A 19,498-nucleotide genomic window follows, 5' to 3' on the forward strand; every position below is an offset into this window, starting at 1 on the left:
CATGGAATAATGGCTGAAATGTTATAGCTTCATGCAACAGAACAGCCTTTCCTCCATTGCCCCGGCAGGCCATACTCACTATGGCATGGTACTCCAAAGCTGTAGTGTCAATAAGCATTTCTTATTAAAAGTGTTTATGGGAATAAGGGAAGGAAGTTTTGAAACTTATTTTCCCCTTTCCGTGATGACTGTAAATCCAATTGCACGTCTGTCTGTTTTTATCAGCAGCGTCTGGCATGGCAGCCTTGAGAGGTGCCCACCTTCTACACCCACAGAATGCCTGACCTGATGAGGAGGAGTTGGAAGAGGACTAGGGAGGATGTGTTCTCTGGGATCCTGCAAGCCAGTGATACACTGGACCATGAGCAGAGGGCTTGGATGGCCAGTATGACCAACAGAATGGAGAAGTAAAGTGAGGACAGGAGAAAGGAGAGGGAGATGCACCAGGACATAATGGGTCTTCTCAGGCAGCAAACCCAAATGCTGCAGACCCTGGTTGACCTATAGGTCCAAAAATCCCAGACTCCCCACCTTTGCAGTCTTTGGAAAACTCCATGGTTGCTGTTCCCTACACACCCCAACGTACAATGTGGCATTACAGGCCACATCCTTATCCCTATCACTCCATGGCAAGGGACAGCAGGGAAAACCACATATTCTCATACACTGACCTGTGAGGACCACAGCTGATGCATGGGTAGCCACGATGGACTACATTTGTGCACACAAATGGACCAAAATATTTACTCCCTTTCCAATTTTAAAGTTCCACTCTGTTAATTTATGTTAAAAATGTGTATTACATTGCCTGTATTTTTTGCACATTGTTTTCTACATTGTTTTTCCCACTCTGTAAAGTTCTATTTTTGGAGAATCAAATTATTGTTATTAGTTCACAATAAATATTGCAGAATGCATAGCAGTACTCAAAGCAAACAGTACTTGTAAATGTACAGCAAGCATCACATAATTCTTAGGTTTGGGAAAATACTCAGTCATATTTATAAATGTACAGCAAGCCGTACACTGTTCCAATCAGCACCCAAATCTCCAGGCCCAGAGAACAGTCCTGCACAGAACGCTACTTTGGTTGACTGGCAGTTTTTCCCTTTTGCCTCACAGCTATTATTCAGGACACAACAGGCAGCTATAACTATGGGGATATTTTTTTCACCAAGATCCAGTCTAGTGAGTAAACACCACAGTCTCCCTTCTCCCTTCAGTCTGCCAAAAGCCCATTCAACAGTCATTCTGCACCTGCTGTTCCGGTAGTTGAATTTTTCCTTGGTATTGCCAAGGTGGCCACTGCATGGCTTCATGAGCCCCGGGAGCAAGGGCTGGGTCACCAGAATCACTATTGGCATTTCAATATCACCCATGGTAATTAGCGATCGGGAAAGAATGTTCCTGCTTGCAGATTGCTGAACAGTCCTGCGTTCTTAAAGTGAGCATCAGGCACTTTCCTGACCAGCTGACACTGATATCAGTGAAACGTCCCCAGTGATCCACCAACGTTTGCATAGCCATAGAAAAGTAGCCCTTTCTGTTGATGTACTCTGTAGCAAGGTGTACTGGTGTCAAAATAGGGATATGCATGCCGTCCATTGCCCAGCCCCACTTTGGGAACCCCGTTGCTGCAAATCCATCCACTATGTCCAGGATATTGCTGAGAATGACAATCCTGCATAGCAGGAGATGATTAATGGCCCTACAAGTTTGCATGATAACGGCAGCCACTGTTGATTTTCCAACTCCAAAATGATCTCGGCACTCATTTCTCCACTGTTAATGCAGCTCTCATTCTGGTGTCCCTGTGCTAGGGAGCTGGCATGCGCTCAGCACACAGATCCAGTAATGTGGCCTTTTTCATCTGAAAGTTCTCCAGCCACTGCTTGTTGTCTTAAACCTGCATTACGATGTAATCTCACCAGTCAGTGCTAGGTTCTTTGGCCCAGAAGTGATGCTGCACGGACTATAGCTGCTCCATACATGCCAACAACAACCTTGAATTATTTTTCCCTATGTACCTTAGAAAACAGTCCTTGAAGAAATCATCATGTCCCCCATCGTTATAGTACTTGTACATCTGCAAATATAGGAAAATTGTGCATCCTGTATTTGCAAAGTTCATGAGAATAGTGCAGAGCTCTGCAGGCTGCATGCTTCTTTCAGAAATGGCAGACACCAAAAAGTGCTGTTGGGGTTTGTGGGATTTTTTTTTTAAAAGGCACAAAAATTATGGGATATGAATGGCATTATAAGATGGAGAATATTGCATGCTGAGAAGCTGACTCCTAGCTCCCAGAGATCCCATGGCAAGTCATTTCTATCCCTCAACACACTGAAAATTTCCCAAAAGGCGTTGTGCCAGATGATGGCGCACTGGGATACCGACTCTGGTGTACTGCACTTTGCATTGACACAAGCACTCCTGGTGAGTATGGGCAGCGCTGACACAAGTGTGCATGCACCTGAGCAATTTACAAACTTTGGTGGCTTACGCTGATGTAATTTGTGTTGACCAAAGTTTGTAATGCAGACATGGTCCAAGTCAAATAAGAAGCAGGAAAACAAATTCTGCATTTTATACATCATAAAGCAGCAAAAAAAAAAAAGAAAAAAGTGGGGGGGACTTTTAAACTTTAAACGACTTTTTAAAAAATCCTTTGAATGTCTCCTTTATAAAAGTCAAAGCATAATTGACAATGTGGTAAATCTTTATAGCTACAAAATCTGTGGGGTATGTAAGAAGCGATATCTTAGACTAGGGATTCTCAACCTCTTTCAAAGTATGGACCATGACTTCAATATGGAGTGTTGCGTGGACTTCTTTTCAATTGCGAAACATTCCTGTAGCAACTACAGAAATTGTTCATGTGGAAAAGTAATGTTAGGAAAGTATTTGATATATATTTTAGCTTTTTTAAATTTAGCAACTGAAATCAGGAGGCAGACCATCACCATGTCACCTATCACTTTCACAGGCCACCAGCAAGTGTTCCACAGACAATCACTAGTCCTGGGACCATGAATTGAGAACCATTGTCTTAGAGCTTTGTATTAAGGAACTCTTCACCATTGTTTTTATTTATTTGGTATCAGAAGGTTTTATGATGGAGATCTTCAGATTTGTCTTTTGTGATAAAATATTTGAAGCCTCATAGCATCTTAAGCATTAAATAATTGTTCTGACTACTGCATTTGCATATAATTGCATGATGTCTTTATATTTTTCCCTTTTTTTCTTACCAGATTCATCAACGTGCTGTAATTAAGAGGCCAGTTGCCTGGACACAATGGACCACTTAGGGACAGCAGACACTGAGGATGATTCAGGATCATTAACAAATCTTGCTCCTAGTCCTCATAGTGAAGCAGTTGCTCATGAATTTCAGGAACTCTCATTGCAGCCTAGTCAGTATTTACCTCCCCTCACTGAACGAAAGAATGGTGAGTACAAAACAGGTTAGAGGCAGAGCCTTCCTGCTCTGTCATAAAGAAATGTGTATTTTTATAAGTAATAATGTTTTTAATTACTTACTTTCCTCAAGTGAAATATTTGTTAATCCTCTCCATTTATGTGTCCAACAACCATATTAAAGTATGAATGTTATTTTTATTTGTTGTGAAATGTGTCTTGAACAACTTCATTTACCATTGCAAATGGCCTAACTTTAAACACCCAATCTTGAAAATGTTGGCCAATGCAAATAAAAGGTGGCTCTTTGTTTACGTGAATGAAAGATATAATCCTCAGCAAATACAAAGAGAAAGTATGAGTTAATCAAATGTATGTTTCCTTCCCCTGGGACATAGTTACATTACCAAACAACTGAAGATAGTTATTTCAAATAGTTATTTTTTGTTGAAAAATTAGAGGTATTTAAACTTGAGGTTTTAAAGTAAAAGGATTATTTCACAGACTAGTTTAAGGATGAACATTGTAGGGAAAATGAGGTTTACATTTTAGGAATGTTTCCAGTATCTTTCCTCATTGTTTATGTTGGCACGGCAGCTTAGTAGAAATGTGTTTCCACTGCTACAGTAAGCATAGGAAGAATTAGGTTTGAATCAAGATGTACGTTAGTGTTCACTATGAAATGGAGTCATAATTATTTTAAAGCATGTTGGACCTCACAAATATGTTGCTCATCACCTTTTTCTACTTGGCAAATTTGTCTTAAATACTTGTTTTTCAACACCTATTGGGAATATTCAGTTTCCAAATTGGAATATTAAATTGTATTAAGTTATGTAAGTTGTATAACATTGGAGGAAGGATACAGGTTTAATCAAGGAAAAGTTAGGTAGTGAGAAACTTCCACCACTTCCTTTTTCCACAGCAAACTTAGCTTAGCTTATGTTCAGCTGGGAAGAAATCTTCCCCTGCCCTGTTGTAAATTTGTGCATCGCTCTCTCGTCCACAAGTGTGCAGATTTTAAACATATATCAGCTATTTAACATACTATTGATCCATAACTAAAACAGTTCATGAACAGTTTAATGTAACTGCAGTTCAGTTCTCTTGTTTCAGGGGTCTAAAACTTTGGCTCTAGATCACTTTTGGATGGATGAGCCTTTTAAAAAAAAATCCCTTAAACTTCAGAAAGAAACATATAATTATGAGATGTTAATCCTCACTACGTACTATCTGGGACTTGGTTTGTACTGAAGTCCTTTTATAAATTTATCTGCAGCGAGACTGGTAGTTCATAACTAAGGCTACTTTTTAGTCACAGGTATTTTTAGTAAAAGTCATGGACAGGTCACGGGCATTAAACAAAAATTCACGGCCCATGACCTTTCCGTGACTTTTACTATAAACCCCTGACTAAAACTTGGGGTGGGGGGTGACTTGGGGAGGGGCAGCCCTGGGGACACCGTGGGTGCTCGGGGAGGGGGGGAGGGTGCGGCCCGGGGAGGGCACTGCGGGTGCTGGGATGGGGGTTGGCAGGGCTGGGGCAAGTTTCCTACCTGGCTCCTGGGAAGTGGCGACCTCTAGCTCTTAGCTCCACATGCTGCCAATGGGAGCTGTGGGGGCGGTGCCTGTGGGCAGAGGCAGCACGTGGAGCTAGGAGCTGAGGGAGGGGAGTTCCTGTTGCCCTTCCGGGGAACTCCCCCCAGGTAAGCACTGCCCCGCACTCCAATCCCCAGCCCCGAGGGCCCCCCCGACCCAAACTCCTGCTGCTGGGGAGCGGTGGAGCCCTAGACTACCCTAGCAGCAGCCAGGGCGACTGGCCCAGGACTGCCTGAACTGCTCAGGCAGCTCCTGGGCCAGCCACACCGGGCTGCTGCAGAAGTCATGGAGGTCATCGAAAGTCATGGAATCCGTGACCTCCATGACAAACACAGAGCTTTATTCATAACTATACATCTTAAGCACCTATGCAATACAGCTTGAGAGTTACCATCACTTTCTTGGTACCAGCTATAATGAAATCTGTTTAACAAGCCTTGAAAAATTCCTATAAAAACAAATTATCCCAACAGAAAAAAGTAACCTTATGAAATGGCTTACCTTAATAATAATGAGATTCTTGTATCTGTATGTGCTTGCCTCCCACCCCCCAAAACATTCATTTCTTGTCTCCCCATATCTCTGAACAGTCTGATCTTTATTACCTTGTGGCTGTCTACTTAGCTCTTTTTCTGATCCACAGGATATTATTGAGGCCAAGAGTTCAACAAGATTCAAAGAGGGATTAGACATTTTTATTGGTAACAAGAATCCACATTTATAATAGTAATTGCTAAAAAGATTTGGAAGGAATATAAAACCTCATGCTTCAGGGTTAAAGCCAATCTCTAACTATTAAGAGTTAAGATTAGACTTTCACTGGGGCAGATTATCACACATCTGCTTAGTGCAGGATTTCTTGTACTGTTTTCTGAAGCATCTGCTGCTGGCCACTGTCAGAAGCAGGATATTGTACTAGATCAGGGGTGGGCAAACTTTTTGGCTCAAGGGCCACATTGGGGTTTCAAAACTGTACGGAGGGCTGGGTAGGGAAAGCTGTGCCTCCCCAAAAAGCCTGGCCCCCGCCCCCTATCCGCCCTCTCCCACGTCCTGCCCCCTGACTGCCCCCGTCAGAACCCCCGACCCATCCAACCGCCCCTGCTCCTTGTCCCCTGACCGCTCCCTCTCAGGACCCCCCGCCCCTAACCGCCCTCCCCCCGGGACACCACCCCCATCCAACCCCCCCGCTCCTTGTCCACACCCCTTCCCCCTGACAGGCCCCCTAGAACCCCACCCCCTATCCAACTCCCCTGCTCCTTGTCCCCTGACTGCCCTACCCCCTATCCACACCCCCGCCCCCTGACAGGCCCCCCAGGACTCCCACGCCTACCCAACCCCTCATGTTCCCCATCCCCTGACCACCACCACCCCAAGAACCTCCGCCCCATCCAACTGCCCCCTGCTCCCTGTCCCCTGACTGCCCCCCAGGACCCCCTGCTCCATGCCCCCTTACCATGCTGGAGCCAGGCACGCTGCTGCGCTGCTTGGCAGAAGCAGCGGGCCAGAGCACTGGCGGCGCAGCAAGGTGAGGCTGCAGGGGAGGGGAGAAAGCAGGGGGGGGCCGGGGACTAGCCTCCCCGGCCGAGAGCTCAGGGGCTGGGCAGGACAGTCCTGCGGGCTGAATGTGGCCCGCGGGCCGTAGTTTGCCCATCTCTGTACTAGATATACCATATGTGTGACTGAGTGTAGTATTTTCTAGGTTCCTATGAGTGCTCTCCTGTGAGTTAGGCAGACAGCACTGCGCTGGTTCAATCTTATTTTGCATTTGGAAGTTTGTTTTTATAATCATGAGTGCTAGAAATGTGAAAACCTTTTTTTAAAAAGAAAGTGTAATTTTTAAAAAAGTTGACAGCATTCACTCAAGAAAGATTCCTCTTCAACATGAATGAGTGTTTTTTTCCAGCCTGTCTTCAAGTTACATTTTATGCATGTTTTTCATTGTGCCTCTGAAAGAACTTCCTGATTTTGTTCCTTGTGCGGACTGAAGTGGATTACTGTGCATGTTGAGCCTTGATATACAGTAACTCCTCACTTAAAGTCGTCCTGGTTAACATTGTTTCATTATTAGGTTGCTGATCTATTAGAGAACATACTTGTTTAAAGTCGTGCAATGTTCCATTATAAGGTTGTTTGGCTTGCCCTGCTCTACCCGCCTGGGGCTCCTGCCGGGAAGCGGGGTCAGGATGCGGGGGCTTGCCCCATTGCTTCAGCCCCTGTGTCCCAACCCTGCTCTCCGGCAAGAGTGCTGGGCAGGCGGAGCCGGGCAAACCCCCACGCCCCAACTCTGGCAGGAGGGCTGGGCGGAGCGGGGCAAGCCCCTACGACCCGACCCTGCCTCAACTAAGCTTCACAATCATCATTGGTGAGTACAATATTAAATTGTTTGTTTAAAATTATGCACTATAAGTTTTAAATATTTATATAATGTCTTTTGTATGGTGAAAAAAATTCCCTGGAACCTAACCCCCCCCCCCCATTTACATTATGGGGAAATTGGATTCGCTTAACATCGTTTCGCTTAAAGTAGCATTTTTCAGGAACATAACTACAATGTTAAGCGAGGAGTTACTAGTACTGAGCTTTTAATTGTATGACGGGTAGCCATCAATATATGTATCCACAAAAACAAAATTAAGCTCCTAAATGTGTCCGTTGACCATGTTTACTATTGTTTCACTGTATACATCTATCCCGTTTGCTGTATTTTCTTTCTTCAGTTACTTTTTGTGAAAAAGCAGCTCACTTGTAATCCAACCAATAAAACCTAGGTACCTTGTGCTTTAGAAACTGAATTGTGTAAGTTAACTTTTTAGTTCTTCATTTTTATTTCTTCCTTTTCAATGGGCCATTGCTTTGGTGAGTGTGCTTCTGATGACTTAACAGAACTCCTGCAGCAGCTGTTTCAAGCCTGTTTTGGTGTTGTGTCACAGAGGTGATGGGCACTTTCTCTTATTCCTTTGAGCAGTGCAAGTGCTGTTTTTGTAGAGTGAGAGCTAATATACAGTCAGCTTTCATCTTGACTTCAAAGATAGTTTCTTGCTTGTTTGTTTTCCTAGAGAGAGGTACAGTAAGGTGCCTTGATGGTGAAGTTGGGTGTGGGGAGGAGAATAGGGAATAAAATGGTACAGAAAAAGGCAACAAAAGGGAAGGTAATTATGAAAAACAGTGATTCTTCTTCAAATAGTGTCCTTATTGGTGCTTCACTGTGTGTCTGCATCCTTGCACTGCCGATGGGAGAAATTTGGTAGCAGTGTCCGTTCAGCCTACACATCTGCTAGCCCATGTTCTGCCATGAGGCTAACCAGCATGGGTGGGCGAACCCTCATCAGTTCCTTCTCAACCGCCCCTGACAGAGACGGAGCTTTAACTGTCCATTCACGGATTGTAAACTTTTTTTAGAAATGCTAATCTTTAGCTTCCTTCTGAAGCTCTTTTCCTTCTTTTCTTCATTTACATTTTTATTTGGCCATTGCCTAAAGAAAAAGAAAAGACTTTATTCTTTCATCAACACCTGATTGTGGGGGGACCCCTCTGGACAGGGTGTACATGGCTCCCCGGGCTCCAAGAAGTGTCTCTGTTGCAAGGAATCTATCCCAGTGACTGACGGACACTCTGTGTGCACCCACTGTCTGGAAGAGAAACACATCCCACAGAAGTGTGGTTTGTGTCAGCTACTGACAGGTGAAAGTAAGCCGGTACGGGAGGACCGGTAAGAAAAGGAGACTGGCTGAGGGAGGGAGAAGCCTGCCCCCTGCGTAAGAAAGGCTTAAACTCAGCTGTTCCCTGCGTCCCCGGGGTTAGGAGCTGTTTCTGGCATGCTTGTTAATTTCACTCACAGTTGCTGGGGGGAAGGGGAGGGGAACGGTGTGTGTGACCACGGCAGGGGCAGTTCTTTTCTGTCCCCGGGATGAGGGGATCTCCTATACACAGAAAATACAATCAAAATCAGGAACCATTTCCAAGTTCAAATCTATCCCATTCCCTCCCCAGCAGAGGATCATGGTTGTGATGTCCAAACTGCTTGCAGATCCTCTTTGAAATGTTACTGTTTAAAAAAAAAACACCACAAAAAACATGGAGAACATGGTGGGAAGATGTATCATGATGATCAGGGTTTCTTTTGGGCAAAGCAATTTTGCTAAAGCAACTAAAGATTCACAGGGAAAGCAAATAGTCCCCATAGACAAAACCACAAAGGGATTGGAGGGGAAAACTGGATATTCAGGGAAATTATTGTGCCTCCTTTGAAAGAAATAGTAGTTTTCATTCCACCCTCTTTATATATTGATTTAAACACCTGAAATGTCCTTAGGACATAGGGCGCAATCTCAGATCTCTTTTTGTTTTGTCCTGCCTGCAGAGTGCAGAGGCTGAAATTGACAAAATTTTCTCTAAATATCTTGTATATTTCATGAAGGCTATTCCAGTTGTCCTTCATTCACCCCTGCCTTCCCCTACTACTAGCCACCCATTGGTGTGCCCCCTGCAGTCTTTTATGTGCCTGGAAGGGAGATTAAAAAATCCTTGATATCTGACTTGCTAGGAAATAGGGAGGATCTAGGGAAAGTGGGGCACTGGTGGGCATGGTGCAACGCAGTCCCTTGCCCCCCTGGCTCCCTCCCTGGCTGGCTGGCTATGTTTTTTGCCTTGGTTACTTACTCCTTGGCAGACCCAGCCCAGCAGCATCTGCTGGCTCTCTGCAGGCAGCAGCAGCCCACAGGGGCCGATTGCTGGGGTCGCTGCGGGTCGGCGGCAGGGTGTAGCTGCATTGTTTGTGACACATTCATACACATACACATACATACTGTATGTATTACTATCCCGTGGGGAGGGCGCCGGTGCCCTTTTGAGGGGTGGGGGGACAGGGGAGACAGTATTTCTGCTGCTCACACCTCAGGAACTTCTGTAAGAGGCAAGGTCTGGCTGAGCACTGCCAGCGCATCTGTGGGCACCCAGCTTTTGGGTTGCTGCTTAATGGTGTCCCCAGGAAAACTTCCAGACTCAGCAGCTGCTGTTCTCTCTTCCAGGCTGTGGAAGGGAGCCGCCCGGGAGACAGGGGAGGAGACGGAGGTCTGGGGAGCATGCGGCAGCAACAACACAAGCAATAGGGGGTGGCAGGTGGGGGCTGCAGCTCCAACGGGAACCACTACCCACAGCAAAGCCGCCCCAGCTCCCGGCTCAGTCCTGGCACGTGGAAGGTGTGAGTGGGCCAGACCAGCGGGGGCAAGAAAGGGGCATCCATGGGAAGGACTGGATGGAGCAAAGCATCCTTATAGCAACTCCCACATTGGGCCATACAGCTGCTCTCGCTGCTCTCCCTGTTGTCGTGTCATGCCTCGAGGTGAATGTGCTGCACGTCGGCCCTTTCCAAGCCACAATTTCACATATGGCATGGGATTCCACTGAGTATAAGGAGGTCCCACACATGAAATGAATAGCAAGTCTGCCACATGACAAGTGGTAAGTGCAGTCCGTTTCACTGTAACGATGTTGTTCATCGCACTGAATCCCCTTTCGCAGTCAGCATTGCTTGCAGCAAGGGTGTCCACTGCAAGGACGAGTTTTTTAAGTTTACCAGGGATGTTTTTTCCTCCAAAAGCCTTGAATTCAACAAATCCCTCAGTTGATCAGCCAATGCTCTTATTTCCTTTTCTCCGAAATGGGGATTCTCCGGATTCTCTTGCCATTTTTCGGGATTCAAAACTAACAAATTGTTAATTAAGTTCTTATAATTGGAAGACCTTTCTTCACGTGTGCTTTGATCGGCTTTGTTTGAGGCAGTTGTAAATAGCAAGCCTGCGTGATTACCATGTGGGGGTACCGTATGGCACTCAAAAGCTAACTTTGGAACATCCACATGAATGTCTTCCTGGAAAAACAAAATCTTCTTGTCTTGCTTCACAGATCTAAATCTACTCTGATCCAGGTATATTCTAAATGTATATGTACAGTATGGATGGATCTCTCAAAAAAGATAGCTCTTCAGTGTAGGAGTTGGACCAACAAACAGCCCCCTGGGGAAGGATGGACTCCATTAAGCAACACACATTAAGCAGAAGTTCCTGAGGTGTGTTAGCCCAGAAACACTTGTCTCCCCCCCCCACCCCTTAAAAGGGCACTGGCACCTTCCCCACAGGACAGTAATACATACAGTATGTATGTGTATGAATGTGTGTGTCACAAACAATGCAGCTGCAGCCTGCTGCCGACTGTCCCGACCCCAGCAACCGGCCCCTACTATTGTATTATAATAGTATTGGAGATCCCCTCATCCAGGGGGCAGAAAAGAACTGTCCCTGCCATGGTCACACACACCTTCCCCCCACCCCCGCCCCCCAACAACTGGGAGTGAAATTAACAAGGATGCCAGAAACGGCTCCTAACCCCAGGGGCTGAACTGCCCAGGGAACAGCTGAGTTTAACTATTCTTATACAAGCAGCAGCAGGCATCTCTCAGCCAGTCTCCCTGCTCACTGCAAGCTAGAGCCTAGAGGAGATCCCCTGCTAAGTGGGGGGTGGGGGAGGAATGCAGAGCCTTACTGTCTGCAGCCTGGCTGGAGGAGGAGGGGGGAAGACAAGAAACCAAGGTGACAGTGAGTTTTCCCCTTCCACCTGCTTTTATTAGCTCTGGATTTAAGCTGTGCAGCCAAATGCTTGTATTTGTTGTGCATATTAGTATTAGAAATCCCCTCATCCCGGGGGCAGAAAAGAACTGCCCCTGCCATGGTCACACACACCCTTCCCCCCGCAACAACTGTGAGTGAAATTAACAAGGATGCCAGAAACAGGTCCTAACCCCAGGGGCTGCTCAGGGAACAGCTGAGTTTAAACTGTTCTTATGCAGGAGGCAGGCTTCTCCCTCCCTCAGCCAGTCTCCCTGCTCCCTGCTGCAAGCTAGAGGGGAGTCCCTGCTGCAAGCTAGAGGGGAGTCCCTGCAGCCACTGCTGAGTGCCAGGCAGGAGGAAAGCACGGCCTAGCATCGGCAGCCTGGCTGGAGGAGGAGGGAAGACGTGGAGAAAAATGTGACAGTGAGTTTTCACTTTTTCAGGCTTATTCCAATATTGCCAGTTGGCACAGGCAAGGAACAATCAGTACCACCCAGGCAAGAGAAACAGAAAATCTGCTGCGGGGAAGGCTCTTGTGGCATGGATATCAGCACTGGTAACACCTGTGGCACACCAGGCACCAGTGGACCATACTATCGAGTCTGTATCACCAACTCCTTCGGTACAGGCATCTCGGCACTGACAACCACCACCGATACTGATACCTTTGGCACTACCCAACTTCTGGTGTGCGATGGATCTTGTGGTGTCTGATGTACCAGACTTGTCTCTTCTCAGTACTGGGACCCTGGTACCGAGTTCACCCAGAGCCTTTGACTCGCTGATGACGTCTTGCCATGCACCTTTCTTTTCATCTTCTGAATCAGAAAGTGAGCAAGAGGATGTGGTCTCCCACCACTCTTCTCACCTACTGTATGGTGCCCAATTTCACTATGGACCTCCATCATATCATCCTCCTGATCCACAGGCTCCCTGATTTGGGCAGCCATGGTACCAACCACTGTGTCCTTTCCCACCCTAATGGGCCTTCTGGGATCCCTGGCAGGCTCAAAGACAACAGGCTCCCCATTGTTCCAGTGTGGCCTAACAGCAACCAGAGACACCCTACTTCAGCAAGATCATATGGCAGACCCCCACACCTGTCCCACCAACATGCAAGCGGGCTGACAAAAAATATTACATGCAGGCGAAAGACACAGAGTTTCTCTTCTCCTACCTGCCTCCCAATTCAATCATAGTGGACGTGGTCAACTTAAAGGGCCATCAACACCAATTTAAATCCACCCTCTGGGACTGGAAGCACCTCGATCTTTTTGACAGGAAAATGTATTCCTCAACCACTCTCCAGTTCCGCGTTGTGAACTATCAAGCCTTAATGGAAAAATACAATTATCAGAATTATCTGAAACTGAACTCTTTTATTGAACAGCTTCCTGATATTTGCATAAGGAACAATTCAAGGCCGTAGTCAATGAAGGCCAGCTGGTGGCTAAGACATCCCTCCAGTCTGCACCTGATGCAGCTGACATGGCAGCACACTCCATTTCTACTGCCATCGTGATGAGATGAGCCTCTTGGCTTCACCTATCCGGTTTCCCAAAGGAGGTTTGTACAACTGTGGAGGACCTTCCTTTTGAAGGGACAGAACTATTTTCGGAAAAGACTGATGCCTCCCTCCACATCTTCAATCCCTCGGGATCTCCACACCTGGGTATAAGAGAATATATAGCCCTCAGCCACAATTCAAACCTTGGTCGTTGCAATATCAATCTCAGAGGTCATTTGAACCTCAGAGGAAGGAAGTCCAGGTTCCCCAGATGGAAACAGTTGAGATCTCAACCCACTTCCTCTCAACCTTCCACCTCAAAGCGACAGTTTTGATGGGTTGGTCAAGGTGCCATAGACCATTCTCCTCAACATCACCTCACGCTGGAAAACCTCTTTTATTCCTTCAGAGTCCGTCTCACCCTTTTCTGCAACACCTGGAAATGGATAACCTCCGACAAATGGGTACTGGAGATTATCCGAGATGGACATCCATTTTACAACACCCCCCCCCCCCAAATACGTTTCCCCATCTCTCTTCAAGGACCCTTCTCATGAGAGCCTACTATGACAGGAGGTAAACCATCTCTTCAGCGTAGGAGCTATAGAGCCAGTGCCCACTGAGCTAAGAGGCAAAGGCTTCTACTCTCGCTAGTTCCTGATACCGAAGAAAAAGGGAGGTTGGAGAGCCATACTGGATCTCAGAGCACTCAACAAATTTATCAAAGCTCAGAAGTTCAAGATGGTCATATTAGCGACATGAAGCTGGCATTTCTGATTGCCATCACCTCGGCGAGAAAAATAGGGAAGATAGCGGCTCTGCTGGCACATTCCCCCCCCCCCCCCCAGTGTTCTTCTCTGACAAAGTCATACTTAGACCATATCTGAAGTTCACTTTCAAGGAGACTTCCACATTTCATATTAACCAACTTATTCAACTTCCAACCTTTTATTCCAAACCTCAACAGGATAATAGGGAAGCTATCTTCCATATGCTCGGCATGAGGAGAGTCTTGGCTTTCTATTTGGACAGGACAAGAGCTTTATCTCCAAGACTCTTCCTCTCTGTTACAGATAGGTCAAAAGGTACAGCGATTTCAGCTCAAAGACTCTCCAAATGGATCTCGAACTGTATCAAACTCTGTTACTAAATGCATAATGTAACACCCCATCTTCAATACATAGGCATTCTACAAGGTCAGTCTCCTCGTCCATCTTCTCCAAGGGTTTCCCTATATCAAAAATCTGCAGAGCAGCTATCTGGGCATTTGCACATACTTTTGCAGAACACTATGCCATCCTCAGCAACTCTGCTGCAGACTCCAGATTTAGTGCCACAGTGCTATTGCCTATAACAGACTCGAGTCCAAAGCCCCAGCCTCCAATGTGGGGTATGCTCAGAAGTCACCTGCAGTGGAGCACCTATAGGGACTTTACTTAAAGAGGAGGAAGTTACTCACCTTGTGCAGTAACAATGGTTCTTCAAGATGTGTGTCCCTGTGGGTGCTCCACAACCCATCCTCCTCCCCTCTACTTCAGAGTTCTTGTCAATGACTCTGTGGTAGAGAAGGAACTGAGGAGGGCTCATCTGTCCATGCTAGTTAGCCGCGTGGCAGAGCACAGGGCAGTGCATGCGCAGGCTGAACAGACACTGCTACCAAAATTCTCCAATCAGCAGCGCAGGGACACAGACACACCTACAGTGGAGCACCCACAGGAATACACATCTTGAAGAGCCACCCCCGTTGGCCCAGTTTGGGGTTGGTACACCCCATCACCCAGTCGTCGGGATTTCCTGTTAATTCAGGGAGTTGCAGCAAGGTGGGCTCTGGTCTCCTGGTGGGGCCGCGTAAACAAACAGTCTGTAGCCCCTGAGCCTCCGGGTTGGGACCGACAGCCACAACTGGAGTTCTGGCCCTTTGGACGGGGCAGAACAACAATCAGTCTGTAACCTCTGGGCGGGGCAAAACAAACAAGCAGTCTAGGGCCCCTAAGCCTCCTGGTTGGGGCAGGCAGTAGCAATTGGGGAATCGGCCCCCTGTGCAGCGCAATACAGCAATAAGTCTGTGGCCCCTGGGCGGGGCAGAACAAACAATCTATAGCCCCTAAGCCTCTGGGCTGGGCAGCAGCCATGCCTGGTGGCCTGTGGGCTGTGGTAGGGGAACCCGGCCCTGCCCTCTCCACCAGCTTCTGATCCAGGGCCCTATGAAGCAGGGGAACTCCCCTCTAGGGGTTCAGGCATCGGCTTCTATTACCTTCCCTGTGTCACTTCCTACCACAAGTTGCATCCTGGGCATCTCCTCAGCTGGCGGTGGCTTGGTTTCAGTCTCTGCAGTCAGCGAGTCAGTCATCTGCAATACAGTCTGGGTTCTCGGGCTCTACCGCCTGGACCATTGCCAGCGCCTCTACAGGAACTTGCAGTCCACGTCCTTCCTCCTCCGCAGCCAGCCCCGACTGAGCTGGGCTGCCTCCTTTTATCTGGCTCTTCCACCTGGAGCATGCACAGCATGGGGAAAGAGGGTGTCACCTCCTGGGCCCACAGTGATTGGTCTGTTCCCCGTTGGCCCAGTTTGGGGTTGGTACACCCCATCACACAGAGCATGACATTTTTCACAGCCTATGTGTAGACCAGGCCCAAGTCCTTCCATCTCTATAGAGTGGTTTATTTTTTTCGTTCCTCTGACCCAGCCTGTCAAAGACCCTGTACTTGTCATCCTTGTCTTATTAGAGAGACAAGGTCGGTGAGATAACATCTTTTATTGGACCAACTTCTGTTGGTGAAAGAGACAAGCTTTTGAGCCACACAGAGCTCTTCTTGAGATCTGAGAGAGGTACTCTGCAGCTAAATGCAAAGAGGAACAGTTTGTTTAGCATAAGTAGTTATCTCCCATTCTAAGGGACCATTCAAGGTGGATTATCTTTATTGTCTGCCCATTAATGTCGAGAACATTTCCTGAAAATTTTGGAATTGTTCAGATGCAGCATTCAAAAAATCGTCACAGACATTAGAGACAGAGAAATTCCATCCACTTGAGCGTTAAACCTTGTTTCCTCAGCCAATGACTTAATTGTTGCAGCTTCCATAGTTCCTTTTTATGAGACCTCCTGTTCTATAAAACCTTCCAAAAGTTGGCTGATCTTGTGTATATTTTATTTCATAGTGGAAATAGTCAGGGTTACAGTGGTCTATCTGCTTTTTTATTTTGTTTGTTATAGTTGCTTCTTTAGAATGTGTTTAAAGCAGTTCTGAACATGCCTAAAGAGAAACAACCTATACATTTCTGCATTAATTTATAATTTCTTCATTGAGTAGATTATGGTAGACCATAAATATAAGGAGATACTGTCAAGTTCAATAAGCCAAAGAGGTAATGTCTTCAAAGTAATGGCTTGAACGGTGTGACTTTTTTCACAGGGAGAGGGTTCCTCCTCCCCCCCCCCAAATTTCTATAACCTCTACTTACACAACTAACTTTTACTTAGGCCAGGAGTACATTGACTTGTCAATCCTTCAAGTTCAGAATAAAGTTTTATAGCAGAGAGACAGCTCTGCTATAGTTCAGGTTACAACGAGCTTTCTGTTTAAAGCTCAGCTCTTCTAGGTGCTTTAAAATCTACATGGTTACTTGGTGTGCCTCCTGGGGACATGGGTTTCTGTTAATGATCCCAATTTGGGTCCATTTGACCAAAGGTTCCTGGGATACAGCTGCCCGGAGGGGAAATCTGGCAATCTATTTTTACTCACAGATGAAGATCAAACCAAGACTCAGATAGGTGCACCTGGGTCTCAGACACTCAATGATTACCCCCAACAGTGCATAGCTTCCCCCCCACCCCCAGCATATTGGGGGAAATAAAATGAAAACTTTATTTGAAAAATATTTTGTTTGTCTATTTGGGGACACTAAGGCCCGGTCTACAATCAAGTCAACTCAGCTAAGTCATTCAGGGGTGTGAAAAATTGACACCCCGGGGCGACCTAGTTAAGCTGACCTAGCCTCCGGTGTAGACAGCACTAGGCCGACAGAAGAATTCTTCTGTCAACCCAGCTACTGTCTCTCGGGGAGGTGGATTATCTACGCCAATGGGAGAACCCCTCATTGGTATAGGTAGTGTCTATACTGAATTGCTAAAGCAATGCAGTTGCAGCACTACAGCTGTGCCGCTGTAGCATTTCAAGTGTAGACTAGTTTTAAGGCTAATGAGCCTATTTGTGTTTGTGCCACCCAATGGATTGTACTGAGCATGCATGAACAGAGAAGTTAACGGGATTGTTAACCTTCAAAGATTCTTACTAACTGGATAGCACAAGGCACAGTGTAAAAAAGGAGGAAACCTAGTCTGTATGTTCTAATAAATAAACATGCAACAGATGAAGACAGTCTGTTATAGAAAACCTGGTGAAACTATCAAATTACAGACATTTTCAGTAGTCTCAGAGTCACTAAACTGAAAGTAATGAGATCTGTATAATACTAACAGATATTCTCCGTTCCAGTAATTTGTTCTATTAATTTGGACTTTGACTTTTTAATAAAAGACTCAAATCTGTGAAGCACATGTGTCATGAATACTACTATGAGGGTATTTGCGTTCTGTAGATATGCAGTGCAAAATGTTTTAATTCAATATGTTGAATGATTTTTTCAGTTTGTTTATATTTTAAAGTGACATTAGCCTATGGGGAAAATGTTTAAAAAATGAAATTTATATCTAAATCAAACTTTAAAAGTGTGGTTATGAATGCAAAACTATGTGTGAGGTTTTATAATTTATCCTTGAAAATTAAAATGAAAACATTCTACTGTAATCCTTGAAACAAAGTGTACTAGGATTTATAATCTTAAACCTAAATCCTAGTAGAAATGCAAAATGTTGCAATCAGTATTATTTTCTTTTCTTTTGTGTCTCTGAAGTTATTTTCAGTGTTTTGAAGAAACAGTGTCAGTAGGAAAACAAATGACTGCTAACATGTGAAATCCTCCTCCCCAAGCATTTGAATATTATGTACTAAGGGTTGAGAGAGTAAACTGAGTAGGTACTGATTTCCCATTAAGTCTGCCTTTGTCATTGGTACTGCCAGTTCCCACAATCCTAGCATTCCCAGAGTATCAGTCAGTGTCTACAAGGAACAATTTTCAAATATTAAAGCATGTGAAAAGCCACACAGGCCAAAACTCAGAGCTCTCTAGAGACTCTGACCTCTTAAAGGGAATATATTCTGACATTTTCACAGGCTACTTGAAGGAATTCCAGCAGGGTCATTCCATTTGGTAAACTTCTAAACAAACTCTCTGTCATTTTAATCTGATTTATAGATTTTTTTCTTTTATTATCTGCTTATTGTGAAGAGATTAAGATGGAAGACGTGATTTATAACTGACTCCGCTTAAGGCATCTAGTGTATATGAAAAAATCCTGTGCTAGAGGTTTTGGCATTTAAGTAATTACAGAAGATATGAAAAGTATGCTTTCCTTCAGAGATCTCTTGATCATAATGTCTTATTTTGATTTTTGTTTCCAGAAATTCCAAATGGATAACTAAATGTTTAGCTGAAAATGAATGCGGTGTTAATACCTCAGTTCAACTTAGTTCCGTAAAAATGATCTTTGAAAGTGATATTGCTAGAAACAAGTCTTAACCACCTGTGTATAGTCATTTATTGATGCCTACCTTAGATTTGATATTACATTAAGGAATGTGCTTGGGATCTTTTGGACACATAAGCACAACTACTAATTTATGTTTAATACATCATTGTTTGAGATTTTATTCCTATTTTTAAAATTACTAAACTGAACTCCATCATTTAACAGTGTCTTAAAAATCCTGTTGCTCCATCAGATCCCTTTTGGAAATCAATTGTGGCATAGGGGATAATTTAGTAGTTTGCTAGAGGGAAAGGATATTTGGGGTGTGTGGAGGAAAAAGAGATTTGCATTATATCAGCAAACTAAGTAAAATTGTTTTCTCAGATACATGTGATGATTCTCATTTCTTTTATATACAGTATATATCATATCACATGTATCTGAGAAAACAATTTTACTTACTTTGCGGAGTGCTGACTCCCAGCCTCCCCCTCCCCCCCGCCACTCTAACCTCTAGCACCCATAATATGTGTGTGTGTATGTCCTTAATGAGCAAATTTTGCATGAATTTCATTGAGAGATTCTAGAGTGTTGGAAGAGCAGAGTATTTGAGATAAGCTGCAGACCTAAAAAAAGATAACAATATAAATACTTTAGAAGAGTGATTGACTGCAGTGGAGAATAATCTTAATTTTTGTTACTTTTTACTTACAAGTCATGAATAATATAGGCAACAGAATCTATCGCTCAACATAAGACTAACAAGGTGTGTGAGGTG

The 19,498-nt window shown here is 45.1% G+C and overlaps 1 protein-coding gene across 1 annotated transcript in view; it reads left to right on the forward strand.

The window, feature by feature from the left end:
* MRTFB (myocardin related transcription factor B) overlaps positions 1-19,498 on the forward strand; it is a 181,806-nt gene that overhangs the window by 61,895 nt on the left and 100,413 nt on the right. Inside the window, exon 2 of the mRNA XM_026650801.1 lies at positions 3,253-3,450. Within this exon, the coding sequence (XP_026506586.1) occupies positions 3,297-3,450 (154 nt within the window). The 5' untranslated portion in view covers positions 3,253-3,296. The remainder of the gene's footprint in view (positions 1-3,252; positions 3,451-19,498) is intronic.

The sequence above is a fragment of the Terrapene carolina genome, unplaced genomic scaffold (genome assembly GCF_002925995.2).
Source record: "Terrapene carolina triunguis isolate 2854851 unplaced genomic scaffold, T_m_triunguis-2.0 Scaffold93, whole genome shotgun sequence".
NCBI classification, from domain to species: domain Eukaryota; kingdom Metazoa; phylum Chordata; order Testudines; family Emydidae; genus Terrapene; species Terrapene triunguis.